Below are 19,076 nucleotides of genomic sequence, written 5' to 3' on the forward strand. Positions count from 1 at the left end.
AAAGGAACATAACTATGTTGCCATGACAACAGTGAAGCACCTTAATAATTAAAAGAGTAATTAGCTGTCTTGTTGAAAAGTTGTGACTCAGAACATTCACTAGGTACTGTGTAATTAGGGCATTGGCTTAGTAGAGTAAAAGTGCTACTGAGCCTTGGTTCCCACAGCGAGCAATCCTACAGCTGTACCGTTTTATCAAGTGACACTTACAAATCGTGACTAGTTTCATTGGAGGATATTACGGTGCGTGTGTATGTAAACGTTTTTAATTTTGAAAGGACTCTTGCAACTTAGAAATTACATTTGTTTGAAAAATGTTACCTACTATTTTTACAAATGATACCTCAGATCATTATCAATGCAAGAGATCAAAGAACCTTTTTTGTATGTTTCCAGTTTGCTTACTTTGTTCCTCTGACAGCAGTTTGTTTCACAGTTCCCACTGCATAGTCAGATTCTCCTGTTTGTGTAGATTTTTTCAGACAACATGGAGGAGGAAAACATTTTTTTTTTAAATCTGTGATTATAAATCCCTCCAAATTTGCAGGCAGAGTCGAGGACATTTGTGGCACCTGAACCTATATATAACTTATTTTTTTAAATTTGATTAGAGTTCCGTTTGAGAGTTTCTCTCTGATGCAGAAATGTGTGCAATCAGAAGTGTGTTTTATTCATCTAACTTTCAGGTTTGAAATACTTAGATTTCTTAGAACCAGTTCAAATCCAAATTATGGCTGTGTTGAGAGGACTGTTCCCTGCACTCAACACCCCTAAGGCATCCAGAATGGAAAATGTTCTTGTTTATTATTTAATGGCTGCAGATTGCCCCCTTGGTGCAGCGCTCAGAGGATCCACAGCAGTTTTGTTCATTGTGCAGCCTCTCCCATACAGCATAAATAAGAATATTTTCCATGAAATTACTCACAATCATTTTCAAATGGAGAATTTGTCTTCCTGGTTTAAAGCAATAAACATACAGCTGTGACTCCTCTTGCTGAACTGTGGGGGAACTGAGCAATAATGCACATTTACATCTGGCATTAATAAGTAATAGATTGTGCAAAAGAGAGGAAATTCTGACAATTAAATTGGTTTTTAATGGCAGCTAAGTATAAGTGTAGTCATAGGAGCCATCTGAGTTTGTTACAGCACAGCTTACAAGGGTGGTAATATGCCAGGGAAATTTTATAATGGCAGAAAAATTGAATGGACATTTAGGTTACACAAAGTCTTCACCAGATTAAATATAGCAAGTATATTATCCTACATTTTATACTACTGTAAAACACATACTAGGCCAGATCCTACTCTTTTTGAAGGCAATGGCAAAATTCCCACTGTTATTGTAGACCGCATAAGGCCTTAAGTATCATGAATGTACTATACTGCAATCCAAATTAGGAGGAATTAAAAATAATTTCGTCTGGTATCGTTAAGTGAATTCATCTTCTGACACACTGTAGGGTGAATAGGAAAGCAGGAAAAAGTGGAACATAAAAATGTCTAATAAACCTTTAAACTATAGAACAGCTAGAATTCAATGTTAAATGTTAAAACACAAATCGGAACCCAACTATAACCTCAATCCTGAAAAGATTTAAACACGTTTATAAATCTTTACAGGATTAGGGCCTCTACTGGTTAAATGCTATACTTTTACCTGCAGGCCTAGTTCCTTATGGTCTTTTCAGATCTCGCAAGTTGAGAAGTGTTGAACCTGTTAAATACTTAGATGGAAAACCTCCAAGGCATGCCCAAGAGTTACAGGAAGTGTTGATGATGAGTGGCAGGTGGTATGTTTTCCTGTATAACAGCACTGTACTAATACCCCAGCCTGGTGCTAGGGATCAGTGTTAGAGTTCCTATTTTATGAGATATAAAACTGAAGTCCTGACCATTCTGATTATTAAAAAAAAATCACATGGCACCTACCAAACTTACTAAAAATGAAGGTATTAATTTACCGTGATGTTTTAGCCTTACTGAAGTTTGGGGAGTCGTATAATTTCTACTGCAGTTTCAGGTACACATTTTTCAAAACAAGGTATGTGTTGTATTGCTAGGAAATTGGGTGTCCTTTGGGATAAGAAATTCCATTTTCATGTAAAATTATGTTGTATGGTGTTAATGGTAATTCATAGTTCAAGATTGGATTTGCACAGCAATGTCATTGTTTTTAAACCTAAGCTTTGATTTGTTTAGAATTTTTGTTCATATTTTTATTTGGGAAAACCCATACATTTTCATGGAGATAATCCAAGCTAATTTTTTGTGTGTGCAGGCATAATTCTTTCAGGAGGCACTTGCCAAGGCAGATGCAAGTGTCCAGTGTTGATTTTAACATGGGGACAGATCCGATTTTACAACGGGGTGAGACGACAACCAGCATTGGGCGAATAAAACCAGAACTCTATAAACAGAAGTCTGTTGATTCAGAAGACAAGCAAGAAGATGTGAAAATCTGTGGGAAACTTAACTTTGCTCTCCGGTATGATTATGAAAATGAACTCCTTGTTGTTACCATTGTCAAAGCCTTAGATCTACCTGCTAAAGACTTTACAGGAACCTCAGATCCGTACGTTAAGATTTACCTTCTCCCAGACAGGAAAAAGAAGTTTCAGACACGGGTTCACAGAAAGACTTTAAATCCTGTCTTTGATGAAACCTTTCAGTTTCCTGTAGCCTATGATCAGCTCAGCAACAGGAAATTGCATTTCAGTGTATATGATTTTGACAGATTTTCTAGACATGACATGATTGGGGAAGTTATTCTTGATAACTTTTTTGAAGTCTCTGATCTCTCCAGGGAAGCCACTGTGTGGAAAGACATCCACTGTGCCACCACAGTAAGTAATGTGTCCCAAAAGTGTTCAAATTGATGATATTTTCATTTCTCCTTTGTATTTTACGGAAAGCATAGACTATCTATCAGCACAGATTGAAAAAAAGAGTTGCCGGTGTTTTCCTTTGAGCATGGAAAATAAGATGATTGGGAAGCCATGAAATGTAATTTAAAAAAAACTCTTCTGGGAACATAGAGTTACCCTCATGACACACTATACAAATGGAAATTAGATTGATTAATTAAATCAAACCCCTAAGTGTCACTGTTTAACGGGAACAGTTAATATTTTCCTGTTAGCAAAACATATGTACATTTCCACATTGTCCTTCAAAATGTTCATGTACTAATATGCCATGAAACCACCTTAGAATTATTAACCATCTTTCACATATTGGAATCTAAATGAAAAAAGAGATGGAGGTTAAGATGATCCAGTGTCTAAAATGATTTCTAACAGCTGTCCCATGCACAGGGTATCCTACATGAAATAGCTACATATTCTTTGTTGCTAATGTCTACTATAGACACTCAATGTTGATGGAGAGCAGAAGGACATATGGGGGAGCATTTGGAAACAGAGAGAATTGGTTTACTTTTTCAAGTGAGAACTGTAACCTATAAAATTCATCTGTGAACAGAAGCAAATAGGTGACTTACTGCAACTACTAACAAACACTACCTCCCAACCTTATCTTTACCAGTCAGAAGGCCAAACTCATCTTTTCCACTTGGAATCAGAGAGATGGTTTCAGAAAACAAATCAGTTTTCTCTAAAATACTACACTGTTCATAAGGAAACTTCCTGTTATCTTGCTGTACTGGGGGTATCTACGTTGCTCTGAGCCATATGCCTTCCTTATCCATGCTTTTTCAGTAGGAGGTGGGCTGTTGCCAGCGCTGCACCCAAGATTTACTGGGTTTAGGAGACGAAATACAAGCAGGGCTGCTCCCTCACAGGTGGGAGCTCTACGCCATCCTCTCTGTTTTCCCCCTTTCTCCCAGAGGACTCACCCTCTTACCTTGTCTCTGTCCCCCATTTATTATTTTCCTCCTTCCCCCTTCACATTGATGGCCTTGGCTCCCTCCTTCCATTTTCTGTTTCCCCCCTTTTCTCTGCCCTCTATTTCTGCCCTTTTCTCACACACTCCCTTGTCTCTGCCCTTTTTTTCCACCTCCCTTCATCTTTTCACATCTCTCATCATTTGTGTCCCCTGTGCCCTTGTTTTGCCCCATTCCCAGTCTGCCTTCCATTTTGTGCCTTTTCTAGGATCTCAGAATAGCCAGGGGCTGTTCAGGGCTGCATTTCAGGCTCTCTTCATGCTGCCTGGCACCTCCTTGGCAGGCACCTGCTGCTGGCTCTCTTCTACAGCTGCTGCTGCTAATGGCATTGCCACCTCAGCCTCCTGTTGCTGTTGAACTTAGTGAGACCCTGTGTTGCTCTATAGAGCAGTGCATCAGCACTGACCCACCACTAGAGGTACCAATGAGCATCAGCATCTCATGCACAGGACTGGAACAACTGTCTCAGCTACCTCCACTGTCCTCTCTGGCTAGGGTGACCAGACAGCAAATGTGAAAAATTGGGACAGAGGGTGGGGGATAATAAGAGCCTATATAAGAAAAAGACCCCAAAATTGGGACTGTCCCTATAAAATCGGGACATTGGGTCACCCTATCTCTGGCATCAGCCCTGGTTGCTACATTGTGTAGACTTTAAAGGTTCATAGGTAACATTAAAATATTTCTTGGCTGAATATGAAATTGGGGTTTTTTTCGTCATTTTCTTAGTCCTCTTGAGCAGTCTGTTTCATGATGATGATAATGCTTTGCATTGTATAGCACCTTTCCTCCAAGGATCTTGAAGGGTTTTCTAAACATTCATTAATGAATTGTACAAGTTTAGGATGGTTTGTTCTGTTGGCTCCATCTTCTGTACAATAACCAGTGGAGTTAAAAATTAAATAAAATAAAAAAACACTCATATGCATTTTAATTATTTCCTCCTGAACAAAGTGATCAGCTTGACTGAAAGTCTAAGCAAGAGCTGGGATATGGTGGTGATCTCATGCAATTTTCTTAGAGTGGATTGGCCGAATTACAGACCACAGGCTACCGCAGGCATGCCTCCTCTTTAATGTGGGCAGACAACTCCTCTTTTCTTTCACCCCGGACAAACCCCTCTCTCCACCCTCAGGTCAGGCATATCAGAAGTGGTGGCACTGGGTACTGTACTGTTAAGCCTGGTCCACACTAACCCCCCACTTCGGACTAAGGTACGCAAATTCAGCTACATTAGTAACGTAGCTGAATTCGAAGTACCTTAGTCCGAACTTACCACGGGTCCAGACGCGGCAGGCAGGCTCCCCCGTCGATGCCGTGTACTCCTCTCGCTGAGCTGGAGTACCGGCGTCGACGGCAAGCACTTCCGGGATCGATCCGGGATCGATTTATCGCGTCTAGAAAAGACGCGATAAATCGATCTCAGAAGATCGATCGCTTACATCCGGACCAGGAAGTAAGTATAGACGTACCCTTAGATTGGATGGTAGTGCTTTGGAGATTCTAGCTTCTGGGTGCAGCTAAGTGGTGCAGATATGGGTAGGATACAGGAACCTACTTTCTTTCTGATCATAGGTCCAGTACCAATGCCTTTGAAGAGTTAACAAACTGCCAAAATATTTCTTTGGCCTGGCAAGTACATGAAACAGCGGCTCTTAAACATGGAAAGAATGATTCAGAATGCTAGCCTTGGACCTGGGTTCAATTCCCTGCTCTTCTGCAAGCTTCTTGAATGATGTTGCGCTTAGTCTGTCTCTGTCTCAGTTCCTCATTCTGCAAAATTGAAATGATAGTACAGCCCAGGAGTGTTCCGAGGACAAATGCTTTAAAGATTGTGAGGCAATCAGATGCGATGGTAACGGGTGCCATTTGAGTAACTAAGGGTATATCTACCCTGCAATTAAACCCCTGTGGCTGGCCCGTGTCAGCTGACTTGGGCTATTTGGCTTTAAAACTGCAGTGTAGATGTTCAGGCTTTGCTGGAGCCCGAGTTCCGAGACCCTGCCGGGGGGTGGGAGAAGAGTCTCAGGGCCTGAGCTCCAGTCCAAGCCCAAATGTCTACACTGCAATTTAACAGCCCTGCAGCCCCAGCTCGAGTCTGTTGACACAGACCAGCCACTGGTGTTTAATTGCAGTATAGACATCTACCTACAGATAAGGCCCTGACAAATCCATAGGCCATGTTGGTCAATTTCACAGTCATAGGATTTTAAAAATGGTAAATTTCATTATTTCAGCTATATTTAAATCTGAAATTTCATGTTGTTGTAATTTTAGAGGTCCTGACCCAAAAAGGAGTTGTGCAGGGCATTGCAAGATTATTGTAGGGGGGTTGCGGGTACTGCTACCCCTACTTCTGCGCTGGTGCTGGTGGCAGTGCTGACTTCAGAGCTGGGCGGCTGGAGAGCTGGGGCTGCTGGCATAGAAGTAAGGGTGGCCTGGTATGGTATTGCTACCCTTACTTCTGCGCTGCCTCAGTCAGTGGCCACCACTCTCTGGCTGCCCAACTCTGAAGGCAGCGCAGAAGTAAGGATGGTAATACCGCGACCCCCCTAAAATAATCTTGTGAGGGCCCCCACTCCCGTAGCTCCCTTTTGGGTCAGGACCCCCAATTTGAGAAACACTGGTCTCGCCCATGAAAACTGTATGGTAAAAGCACACAAAAGACCACATTTCACGGTCCCTGATGCATTTTTCATGGCCATGAATTTGGTAAGGCCCTACCTATAGGTGATAAAAAAGCATGAGTGTCAACTAGCTAATACATTTGTTTTAGTATATTAAAGATCTGAAAATTCAGTTAGTCACACAAAAGGTAAAGAAAAACCAGCTGGCTCCATCTTCTAGCTATAGGGTGACCAGAGAGCAAGTGTGAAAAATCGGGACAGGGGATGGGGGGTAACAGGAGCCTATATAAGAAAAAGACCCCAAAATTGAGACTGACCCTATAAAATCAGGACATCTGGTCACCCTATCTAGCTAAGTCTAATAGGCCATTTCAGACTCATACTGCTGATGATTTCACAAGCAGATCAGACTAAATAGAGAAAATATCATACTATAATATCTGAATAAGTCAAACATCTTCCTCTTGAATGTGGAAACAGCAAATATTCATCATGTCAGCAGCAAATGGGACTCAAATGGTCTTTTAGACTTTAATTGAAATGACAGCTGAGGTACAAATATTAACATCCCTTTACATTCCCAATGAACATTCAGGGCTTAAAACTTAAAATCCCAGCTTTCCATTGGCATAGGCCCTGATCTAGCAAAGTACTTAAGTATGTATTTAACTTTCACATGCTTTGACTTCAATGAGTGCTTTAAGTTCTTTGCTGAAATGAAGCCCAATGGCATTGCTTTTTTATTATTATTAATTCTGGTGGGTTTTGAGAGATGTTATATTTAAATGTTCATTGGTCCTTTAGACCAGGCAAAAATGCAAACCTTTTACTTGATAAACCAAAATGATCTCATCATTCTAAACTTCTTGGACATCTTTTTGAGCAGACTAGAATGTCGTACCAAATGGTGCTTCTGGGAGAGACATGCTAATATGCATGTGGCTGAGAATTATTGCTGTTCTTGGCTGCTGACATTAGTACAACTCTCCTCAGCATTGAGAGACAAAACCACCTAATTATAGTGCTTAGTTTAATGTGGTAGTATCTTGTTTGGTATTAATGAACCACTATTTTACAATTTCAAATCATAAGTGTGCAGTTTAGGAAGTAACAGCTGTGTTCTGAGCTTCAGTCATTCAGCAAGGAGCTTATAACTGTAAGCACAACTTTATGAACAGTATTGTACTAGTGCAAATAGCCTGTTTTCTAAGTGGCTACCACTTAAAAACCACTACCAGTGAACACGTGAAAATTAAAGTAACTTGTAGTTATGTATAACCATATTGTGACTTCATAGACTTTTTGAATCTTTAAATTATTAAAATTTTTTCAGTAGTTGACTGTATTATTTTTACTGGCAAAATAAAACCATACTATTATAAATCACTAACATATATAAGCTGGAATGTGCTACCATGAACTTGTGTTTTGGATTGTTTTGGAGTTTATTTTAGCTATTTTATATTCATGAAAATCAGGTTAGTGTTAACGATTTCTAATTCTGACATTGCAGAAACTGTAAGACTGAGGGGCCAATTTTGCACTGGGTTAAGCAATGCTTAAGTGGATGAGATGAGGAATTTATGCTATAAGAACCTATTCAAAAGTCTAGTGAAGTCAATGGTAAGATGCCAAAAGGTTTTGGATCAGGCCAGTAAAGTCCATAGGATTTGGGTCATGTCTTGAGAAGTAGGTGCTCAAATTGACTCAGCAGACATTGAGAGTAAACTTTACACCCTGAACAGGTTATTTTTACTTATGCTCTTTTCTGCTTCCTTTAGTGCCATGAATGTGGAATGAGAAAAGCCATGCTTGGGTACGTGAATGTGCTTTAGTGGAAATGGATTTCACCACAAGCTGGCCTTCCTGTATTAGTGATCAGCAGATAATTTTAAAAATTGAATGTCTGGAGCAGGAGTAAGGACCTTACTCAGCTCATACTACTCCAGTGCTTGGGGAACGAGACACCCATAGACATATATCTCTGATACTTCTTCCCCCCTCACCTCACTCCCATCTTCCCCATGTTTTGGACAGGTTTGTTTGTTTTGTGGGGTTTATTACCTCTGGCCAATGGGTCCGGGCCTGCTTCCCAGTACACAGGAAGCATACCTAGAGATTTACTGACACTGTAGGTAACTGGGAGCCAACTCTAGGTCTGGATCTGGGGACTGGTGCAACACTCACCAAATAAAGGGAGAGTGGCATCTCCTCAGACTTTCAAGCCTCCCAGAACCACCTCCCTCCCACAGACATTATTCAAATATTCATGTCCTGTTCTGCAAATAGAGTATGGCTAAGAATTCCCTTAGTCCCTTTTTCTACATTAAGATACCTGCATGGGGATAAGATTTCTGGTGGCAGAAGGCTCTTGGTTCTAGCAGACAATGGCATAATGGTATCCACTGCTGAAAACTGAAGCTAGACAAATTAAGACCAGAAATAAAGTGAACATTTTAATAGTGAGGGTAATTAACCATTGGAACAATATACATAGCAATATGAGAGATTCTCCATAACTCAAAGTCTTTAAATCAAGATTGGATGTCTTTCCAAGAGCTATGCTGTAGTTCAACCAGGAGTTTCTGGTCAAAAGCATGAAATCTATTAATCTTCATTCTAAAATTAACTTTAATGTAAGTTTTCCTGTCTCATTGTGTAGACCACTCACTGACTCTCCCATTCCCCCCAACTATTACAGACATATTCCTTTGAGAAAAAATAATGTGTGAGTTGGAATCTTCAGCCAGTCACAGAAATTTTATAACAGATGTCTAACTATCAATATGTTATGTACAGAATTTTTTTTGAACACTTGCATTAATTATATTACAGAAAATATTGATTTTATTATGTCATTTTCTCTTACCATACACAGTAGAAATTAGTTATATACAACAGACACACCTAGTTAATATTTACTACACATAGAAATGTAGTATTTTTATTAAATGAAATCTATAAGAAATTCAATGCATTTTGCAAGCATAAGCATATGTACACATAGTTGTCAATTTAGAGATGGAGAATTTCAAAGATTTTATGTAAAATTTCTTAGTATGCCCAATGATATCAAAATATATCATTTGATAGAAAGAGTAAAATGTGCTGAGGATATCCAGGATAATGATGCATTCTTGGCCTCCTTAGGAGGGGCTGCAGATATATGGAAGTTCTAGGAGCATCTTATGTTATAGATCCATGGAACCTGATTCTTATTCAAAGCTTTTAAGAGTGTCCATATATGGTCACATTAGGCTCCCATAGAGTGCCTAAGTGTATTGCCATCCCTTTTCCAAGGTTGGAGTCATAGACTTCACTCAATCTGTTGTAAACAGGGTTCAAGAAAATGAAACCAGTATGCACACAAAACATGCTCATTGTATCCACTGATTTTAAAAAATGAAAGGCAGTCAATAAAGAAATAAATGAATCCTTCCAGCTGCACGTTGATGGTTTTTAATATAAAGAAATATGCAAAGAACCCCAGTCAAAGAAATAGTCTACTCCATCTTCAATAAGAATTTGGCATGTGAAGTCCTTGATGGGTTGGACTCTTATATTTCTAAATCTGTCATGGGGTGCTCCACTCACTGCTTGTCTGGAGCCTCCTCTTGGTCACTCTGGCTCTCAAGATCCACACTTCTTCATGTGGTCACGCGATGTCACACTGTCTTTCTCTTATGTCTGCAGTTCCTCTCTCATTCCAGAAACCACAGGGTTTTCTTCGTGACTTGTCCCTCTGGCCAGGTCACTATCTGTGCCTCCCCGTTCCGGTGTTTATCAAAGTCTTTCTTTCAGCAGTCCTGGGCAGTCTTCCCATTCACTGCCTCAGGCGCTAATCCTTTAATGGCTGGTACGGGAACCCTGGCTTGCCCTGTACTCTGGGTTCCAGTCCAGGGACCTTTAATCCAGCAGTTCTGGGCTTTACTCTCCCAGCCCTCATTGCTTCTTCCCTGGACTGCTTCCTACCACTCCTGGCTTCCCCCTTTTTCTGGGAGTACCATCTCCAAACCCTCCTCCCTCTTCCCAGGGAGTGACTGTTGCCTCAATCTGTTGCCAGCTTCCTGGCTTTATAGGCGCCGTCTCTTCCTGCCCAGCTGAGCCTGCTTGCAATTAAGTCCCTGCTCCCTGGCTCTTCCTCCAGGTGCAGCCTATGGAGTGAATAGCCTACCTGAACACGTTAAACAGGGCTGGAAAGGGTTAAGTATTCTTGTATAACCTTCCATCCTCTGATACTTTCAAAAGCTAATCCATATGCCACCCCCATTAGTGATAGCTGATACTATTTACATTTACATTACAGTAGGATCCTAAGGCCTCCATGAGGATGGGCACCTCAGTGTACTGGGTGCTGTATAAGTACAGATAAAGCCTCTGCTTTTTATTTATATAAATTTAGAATCTGTTCAGGTTAATCTTTTGTGTGCCTCTGCACATTTGGATACCAAACTACCAATAGGTAGAGGTATGCTATATAGTGGTCTCATTAAAGGACTTGGAGCAAGTAACTCTTGACTCCTAGACCAAGCTATGACAATGACTTCTGTTTCAGGGTAGCAGCCGTGTTAGTCTGTATCCTCAAAAAGAACAGGAGTACTTGTGGCACCTTAGAGATTAACCAATTTATTAGAGCATAAGCTTTCGTGGGTTACAACCCACTTCTTCGGATGCATATAGAGTGAAACATATATTGAGGAGATATATATACACACATACAGAGAGCATGAACAGGTGGGAGTTGTCTTACCAACTCTGAGAGGCCAATTAAGTAAGAGAAAAAAAACTTTTGAAGTGATAATCAAGATAGCTCAGTACAGACAGTTTGATAAGAAGCAAGTGTGAGAATACTTACAAGGGGAGATAGATTCAATGTTTGTAATGGCTCAGCCATTCCCAGTCCTTATTTAATCCTGAGTTGATTGTGTCTAGTTTGCATATCAATTCCAGCTCAGCAGTCTCTCGTTGGAGTCTGTTTTTGAAGTTTTTCTGTTTTAAGATAGCCACCCGCAGGTCTGTCATAGAATGGCCAGACAGGTTAAAGTGTTCTCCCACTGGTTTTTGAGTACTATGATTCCTGATGTCAGATTTGTGTCCATTAATTCTTTTGCGTAGAGACTGTCCGGTTTGGCCAATGTACATGGCAGAGGGGCATTGCTGGCACATGCTGGCATATATCACATTGGTAGATGTGCAGGTGAACGAGCCCCTGATGGTATGGCTGATGTGATTAGGCTCTATGATGATGTCACTTGAATAGATACGTGGACAGTGTTGGCATCGGGCTTTGTTACAAGGATAGGTTCCTGGGTCAGTGTTTTTGTTCAGTGATGTGTGGTTACTGGTGAGTATTTGCTTTAGGTTAGGTTAGGTTTAGTTGTCTTACCTCTCAGAGTTGGTAAGACAACTCCCACCTGTTCATGCTCTCTGTATGTGTGTATATACATCTCCTCAATATATGTTTCACTCTATATGCATCCGAAGAAGTGGGTTGTAACCCACGAAAGCTTATGCTCTAATAAATTCGTTAGTCTCTAAGATGCCACAAGTACTCCTGTTCTTTTTAATGACTTCTGTGTTCTTGGATAAGTCACTAACATCTCTGTGTCAAAGTTTACTCACAGGTAAATTGGAGATAGTAATGGTGCAAGATATGCATCCTTATAGACACAATATTGTGAGTGAAGGTTAAATCCAAGCGCTAAAGCAGTAATATGGGATTAATTATTGTCTGTAAAGCACTTTGCAGATGAATAAGTGGAAAGTATTACTGAATAGGGTGTAAGTGTTTGGAACCACATTTTTTTAAAAATGGGCAATCACATAGACCTCACTCTAGACCTATTCAGGCTTCAGATGCTATTCTTGTAGTTATGGACAGAGGCTAATTGGACATGCTGATGTTGTTTGAGCTATTAGCAGCTTTTAATACCAGCAATCACTGCCTTCAGGTCAAAATGTAAGACCCATCTCCTTGGCCTAGATTCCCTCAATAACACTAATCTCCCAGCAGAATAACTAAGTCAATAGTTGGGAAGGGGAAAAAAGTGAAATTCATGTGCCTGGAATAAGTGAAGAGAACAAAATATCATCGGGGTTGGTGTTTTGAAAAGAATAAATCTTATTGAAAGTCAATAGGATTAGTGCTCCTATCTGCCTGAGGCATTTTTGAAAAGCCCATGTGATTTCATGTAATTTTTACAAGGTAAATACCACACTGATTAGCTCATAATACACAGCCAGACAAACATCACAATTGTCAGTTGGGTCCTATGTAGTCTTTCATTGACATGACACTGGTTCCTCTAGTGCAGTTATGATTTTTGTAACATAATTTTCAGAGCAATTCTATCTGGCTCTTTAATTTCCAACCAACCAACAAAATAATCTGATTTGTCAACATTATTTTATTTAGTCCCTGATAGGATATTGGAACATGCAATTATTCTGTAGGTTAAAACTCATTCAGACATTTTTTGGTGGAAACCAGGAACATTCAAATGTCCCTAAAAATCAGAAAATATTTTCTTTGTTCTTTCCTGTCATTTCAAACTGTCTCAGGACCTGATTCTGCCAGCTTTCTGTTGAAATTAATGTTAGTATTCCAGAGTAAGGTACTGTTCAATGTGAGTAAAAGTGGCAGAATAGGGTCCTAAATAATTTGGGTTTTCAAAATAGCATCTTATAATGTAACACTTAGAGACTGTGTATTAGAGCTAACTGATGCTGCTGAAGTATGTGTATGAGGGAGACGAAAATGTTGTAGGTATTTTTAATGTCATCTTGTGGAACTGAAGAAAAGACCCACTATTTAATAAAATAATAGCTTAAATTAGATTCATTTGGAAAGTGAACCCAAAAGTGGTGATAACGAAGATGTGTAGAACGGTTTGCTAGAAATCTAGATAATGGCATATAAAAGTAGAAAATGGTGCCCACAAATATTTTTTTCTATTTTATTGTCACACGATATCTAGTATTAAAAAAGCATTTACATTCTATTTAATAGGAAAGTTCTGGTAAAGTGACTAAATATTAATTAATAATAGCCTAAATGATTATTAATTCCTTTGGTTTTCATCATAATAATCTGAATGGTATTAATGTCATCAACAGTATTCTAGGGGATGTCCATTGTAATTCAGTATTAATTAAATAGATCATTATTATTTTAATACTAGCAATTAATCACCAACTCGCATGAATAAAACAATATAAAGTTCCAAGCCTTTGTAACATCTAACTAGCCCATGGCAGTAGTGAACTGAGAAATGCTGCTGAAGGAGTTAATTTGAGTTAGCTGGGAAGTTTGAAAAATCAGAGCGGGAATAACTATGTGACAATACGGTAACTGCTTAGACTGCAGTTATGGTCAGAAAAATGATAATGTAAAAATGACACCTTCTTACTTCACAGATCTGCTCCCTGTTTGCTTTTTGTTCCTGTTAGCACTGTAGAACCCACAAAGCTATTGGAAAGTGAGATGGAATCTGTCCCAGCTCTCCCATCAACAGAATTACTAAATTCTTATTGCAATATCTTTCCCTGGAGGCATCCAGGCTTCAGGTTAGCTACATCACCAACATGCCTCAGTTGGATTAGAATGTCTGATGATGGTATCGGAGTAAGAATGAACGTTGCTTGATCCCCAGTTGAGTTTGCAGGGCTTGCAGCTATAGAACTGTGTTTTTAATTGTGTACTGAAAACATTTGATATGGAAACCATTGAGAATAACTGGGAAAACCCATAAGTCTGTGTCTGGGTGGGAAAGAGTGAAGCTTTATCCAGCAACTAAAGTCCTAAGGGCCACGTCGTGGACCATCCTGTGCACTCCACCAGGAAGCAAGGGCATATGAGACACCTCCTTACACCTCTGCCTGGTTACCAGCATCATGCATAGCAGCATTTGCAGAATTGCTGCTACTTCTCCCACACAGGTAGGTAGTGGTAGAGAATGGGCAGAGCTTTAGTTCTCTCCAGTGGCCCAGATGACAATGATAACAGAACAATGGTAGTCTATCCATTGATTTCAGTGGCCCCAGGATCAAGCCCCCAACTGACAGACAGTGAGCACACAAAACTCCCATTAAACCTAATAGGAGTTTTACTTGTTCAGTGTCACTTAGGAGTGGTCATAGAGTTGGTCCCTAAGTGAAGGATAAGAATTTAATGCTGTCTAAGGAATCTATATTCTAAAATTAAATAATAGAGTTGATATGAATAGTTGACACCTTTATTTTGAATTTTGTTTCTCCTATTTTTGTATTTCTTTCTTGCCTCACCTTGACAGAAATGTATTGGCTCGTCATGTAAACAGGGAGCAATAGAAATAAATGTAAGCTGGTATAGTGCTTACCATTGTTTCAGTTCCATGGTTCTGTGTAATGGCTTGTGTTCACAACAAGGAAACAAATAGATAAAAGATACTCAACACCAAGTGGATGTTTTATTGTATCTGTGCTCAGTGTGGCTTTTTTTTTTTTTTTGTACAAATTATTGCAAGCCTTTGGCAGTGAATCATTATGAGCAGTGTGGATCTGAAAGTAAAGCAGTATCTGTCAGTAAGGTTAGCTCTTAACTGAAACCTTAATTTAATTTAAGAAGAGGAAAAACTCACAACACACTAATGAAATTCAGGAAACTTCACTGGAGTTGCCTTAAAAACAAAAAAACCCTGTAGCCATTATGAATAAAATAAAAATAAAATAAAACATTCAGGATAAAAGTCTGCTTCTAAAATAAACTCTGGTAAGCTTAATTCTTGATGTTATAGTTAAATAAATATTTATCTGATTAACTTTGGACTGTAATTCTTTGTGCTTCTATCTCTTGAGTCAGAGGTCATATAAACAAGTGTGTTGAAGATACAAAAGTGAACTTTGCAGACAATCTACACCTTGGCTTTATGAAGTCTGATAGCACTGAGATATTCTGGTCAGGTGGCTGAGGTATAACTTAGTGAACTGGTGTGACATAAAGTGATATAGGGTAAAATTTTCAAGAGCACCTAAGTGATTTAGGTGCCTACAACTTATTCAAAGTCAATGGGACTTTGGCTACTATGTCATTTAGGCACCTTCAAAAATGTTTCCCAAAGAGACCCAGACTATTAGAAAAGAATACTATGGGTGGGTGTATAAAATATACAAGCTGTCTATCCTTATGTACACTCCATGTACTTTTCCATGTATTACTAATACATGGAACCTATACCAGTGCCAAGTGTCTACATATGCAGTGCTGGGCACAGCTAGACACTGTGCACAGGCATATACCTGCATCCATGCTGCCCCGTTTTTGGTACAGGATGGCAGCACTCCCATTGCAGGGACAGTATCCCAGGGACCTGTGTGTCACAGGAGACACTATGGGAATCGCCTGGCTTTGTGTTGCTGGTACTAGATGCCACCTTCACACATTTGGTGATGGCACCTCTCACTCACCTCTCCTTTCTACCAAACTGTGTGGAAGACATAGAGCCAAGTCCATGATGATATGGTTCTGCTTCTGCTCCTGCTTGCAGGACAAATGTTCATGCAGGTTCATTCCCTGATACTGGATGGAATTGGTCCAGAAATAGTTGAGATGCTGAAGAGAGCTGACCGAGAGATGAATGAAAATCCACTATAGTCTCATGGAACAGATATGTTGAATTCTGCGATTGCAGTGGTATGCCCATGCCTGGACTGCCACTTCTGGTTGCGGAAAACCAGCACAACATGGTCAGGCCACATTGTCTGGGAAACCTGGAAGGGTGACCAGTAGCTGCAGGACTTCCAAATCAGGAAACATACCTTCATGGAGTTGTGTGAGGAGCTTGCACCAACCCTCCAGTGCCATGCCACTCAATTTCAGAAACCCATAACAGGACAGGAGGTGGCTACAACACCTGACAGCTACTGGTAAGTTGCAAATCAGTTTGAGGTTGGGAAGTCAACCTGACAGGGCGGTGGCTGTATAGGTTTGCCAGGCTATCAATACTGAGATCTACCCACAAGTGATTGCCATAACCCAGGTCCCTGTAATTATAGCTGGATTTCAGAGGAAGGGGTTTCTGAACTGTTCAGGGGCCATCAATGGACCACACATCCCAATACTTTGCCTACCAAAAGGGGCAAGTGAGTATGTGAACCAAAAAGTTACAATTCATTCATTCTCCATGTCTTAGTGGACCACAGTGGTTGGTGCATGATCACTAATGTTGGGGACATGGGAAAAGTCCATGATGCCAGGGTGCTCAAGGGATTGGGATTGTATTGCAGGGGGAAAGAAGGGACTTTATTCCCCAGAAATGATGTGGTTATATACAGTGTTTCTGTCCTGACATTTATTTTGGACCATCCCACAGACCCATTCCTAACTTGGCTCATGAAGTTGTATCCCAACATTGCTGATCCAAGAAAAAAAGAATTCAGCTACAGACTGTGTAGCTGCAGAATGATGGTGGAGTGTATGTTTGGAAGGCTGAAAACTTGTTGGTGATACTGACGGACCCTGGATACCAATGTACCCTATGCATTTTGCATAATCGTGGTATGCTGTGCCTTGCCCAATGTATGTGAGGATAAGGGGGAATACTTCTGGACTGAGCGGGCACAGGACAGGCAGCCAGATCCCAAACATGTGTACACAGCTCCTAGAGGGCAAGGGAAATTTGTGGTGCTATTTGCTTGCACACCATGGAACAGTGGGGAGCCAGAAGGTAACTTTAGACTGTACCAAGGGACACCAAAGGACACTATGGGATGCTACAGTGCTGCTGTAAAAGCTCAACAGAGCATTGCTATATAGTTGTGTTGTGGCATCCATTGGTGGGTTTTGATCCCAGCAGCTCATCTTAATGTACCAAATGAAAGCAGACCATTATGTGAGGGTTGTTCCTCAGGGTCAATACATTTGGCTGTGGTTTTGGTTTCGAGGGTGTATAAGCACTTCAGTGCCAGCACTGAGCAATCTTTTTGTTATATGTTAACAACTCTGTTTCGTGGTGCTCTCTGGGGAGTACTTAATCATTCTGAAAGTAACTGAAAAACAGTTCAGTAAGGTTTTTTGCAGGGGCTTCACTCATTCCTTCCTCACAATGTTTTCTGCAACTAGTGATCACAGCACTGATCAGCCGCTATGCAGGAGTACTCCTCTGGTTGCATGTCGTGGCTGTTTGACGGGGTGAAGGAGGAAGGATCCTAAAAGCACTGCTCAGCATCAGATATCGTCAGTGTTAATTTAGTTTTGTTTCCTTTCTGTATTGTCAGTTAAATTATTGACAAAGGCATAAAGACATTTTAAGTAAACTTCTCTGATTTTCGTTCCGGTGCATTGGACAGTAACAGTTTTTTTCTCAGAGCTTTGTTCATTGTCATAAACCCTGCGTGCTCTCTCTCTCTCTTTTTGTTAAACATTGAGAAATTCATAGCGGCAGGGCGGAAGGAGTTGTGGGAGGAACAGAAAATTCAGTGCCTTTCTATGGCATCACTGCATTAGAAAGTTACAGAACTGATAGTCATTTGCTGTGCATCCTGCTGATCCATCCCAAACATGTGGGAAATATCCCATTGATGATATTTGGAAAGCAAGGTGCACACATAAGTGAAGTGAACAATAACTTTTATTTAAAAGGTCTATGGAACATAGAACAAAAATGGTTTTTAACCAGAACTGCGTATGAATCAAAAACTGGATCAAATTCCCTAAGTCATGTGCAAACATTACTTTCAGTGGACCTGTCTCCTTGTCCTTCCCCTTCCCCTGACAAGGGGGGAGTAGCTGAGAAAAATTATGTGAGGGAGATGAGGGGACATCTTCTGCATGGAGTTTGAAGGATGAACACTGGCTGGACTACAAGGCATGGCTCAGCTCATTGTTCCACACCTGTATGCTTTGGGGGAAGAGGAGGAAGGTTCTCCTGCAAGGGCATTTGGGTGCCAGTGAAGGATGTTGTGCCAGGAGACTAGCATGTTAGTGTTGGATCAGCAGCAGCCTGCGAGGCACCTGGAGAAGGAGGTGTTGCCTGTTCCCAGACAAGAGCAGTGTCACCAGCAGCAGGTGGGAACCAAAAGCTTTCCACCACCAGTTGTACTAGTGACTGCATGAGTTCATGATACTCTGCCCACTGGACATACTCCCATTCCCTGTGGTATGACTCTAGATTCAGGAACTGGTTCATCAGTGCCCCACCCTGCCTAAGAGCCTGATTGTCACATGCCCAAAGAAAGCAAAACTGTTCCTGACTTCTCTTATGTATGCCAATGAGCAAATGCTCCAGGTCTGTCTGCCTGCCTCTGCTGTCTCTGTAGTGCTGCTCCTGCTCCTGCCCTCCTGGAAAAATAGGTACCCTGTTGGCATCAGAACATACTGCTGAGTCAAACACAAGGGTAGCGTTATATTTAATTTCTCCTTTGAAGGAATCTAAGAACACCCTCTCCCCAACACACACACACAACTTAACTGTGCTCCTGAAGGCCACAATGTTGATACTTTTTAATATCGCAGGAATGCAACTGTTTACAGCATCCTTCCTTCTCAGACAACTTTTGCAGCCCCCAAG

At 40.7% G+C, this 19,076-nt stretch overlaps 1 protein-coding gene across 1 annotated transcript in view; it reads left to right on the forward strand.

Moving 5' to 3' along the window:
• The window catches only part of SYT10 (synaptotagmin 10), a 51,669-nt gene that overhangs the window by 17,570 nt on the left and 15,023 nt on the right, over nucleotides 1-19,076 (forward strand). The window contains exon 3 of the mRNA XM_034779906.1: nucleotides 2,282-2,846. Coding sequence (XP_034635797.1) covers nucleotides 2,282-2,846 — 565 coding nt within the window. The remainder of the gene's footprint in view (nucleotides 1-2,281; nucleotides 2,847-19,076) is intronic.

Source organism: Trachemys scripta, chromosome 1 (genome assembly GCF_013100865.1).
Source record: "Trachemys scripta elegans isolate TJP31775 chromosome 1, CAS_Tse_1.0, whole genome shotgun sequence".
NCBI lineage: Eukaryota > Metazoa > Chordata > Testudines > Emydidae > Trachemys > Trachemys scripta.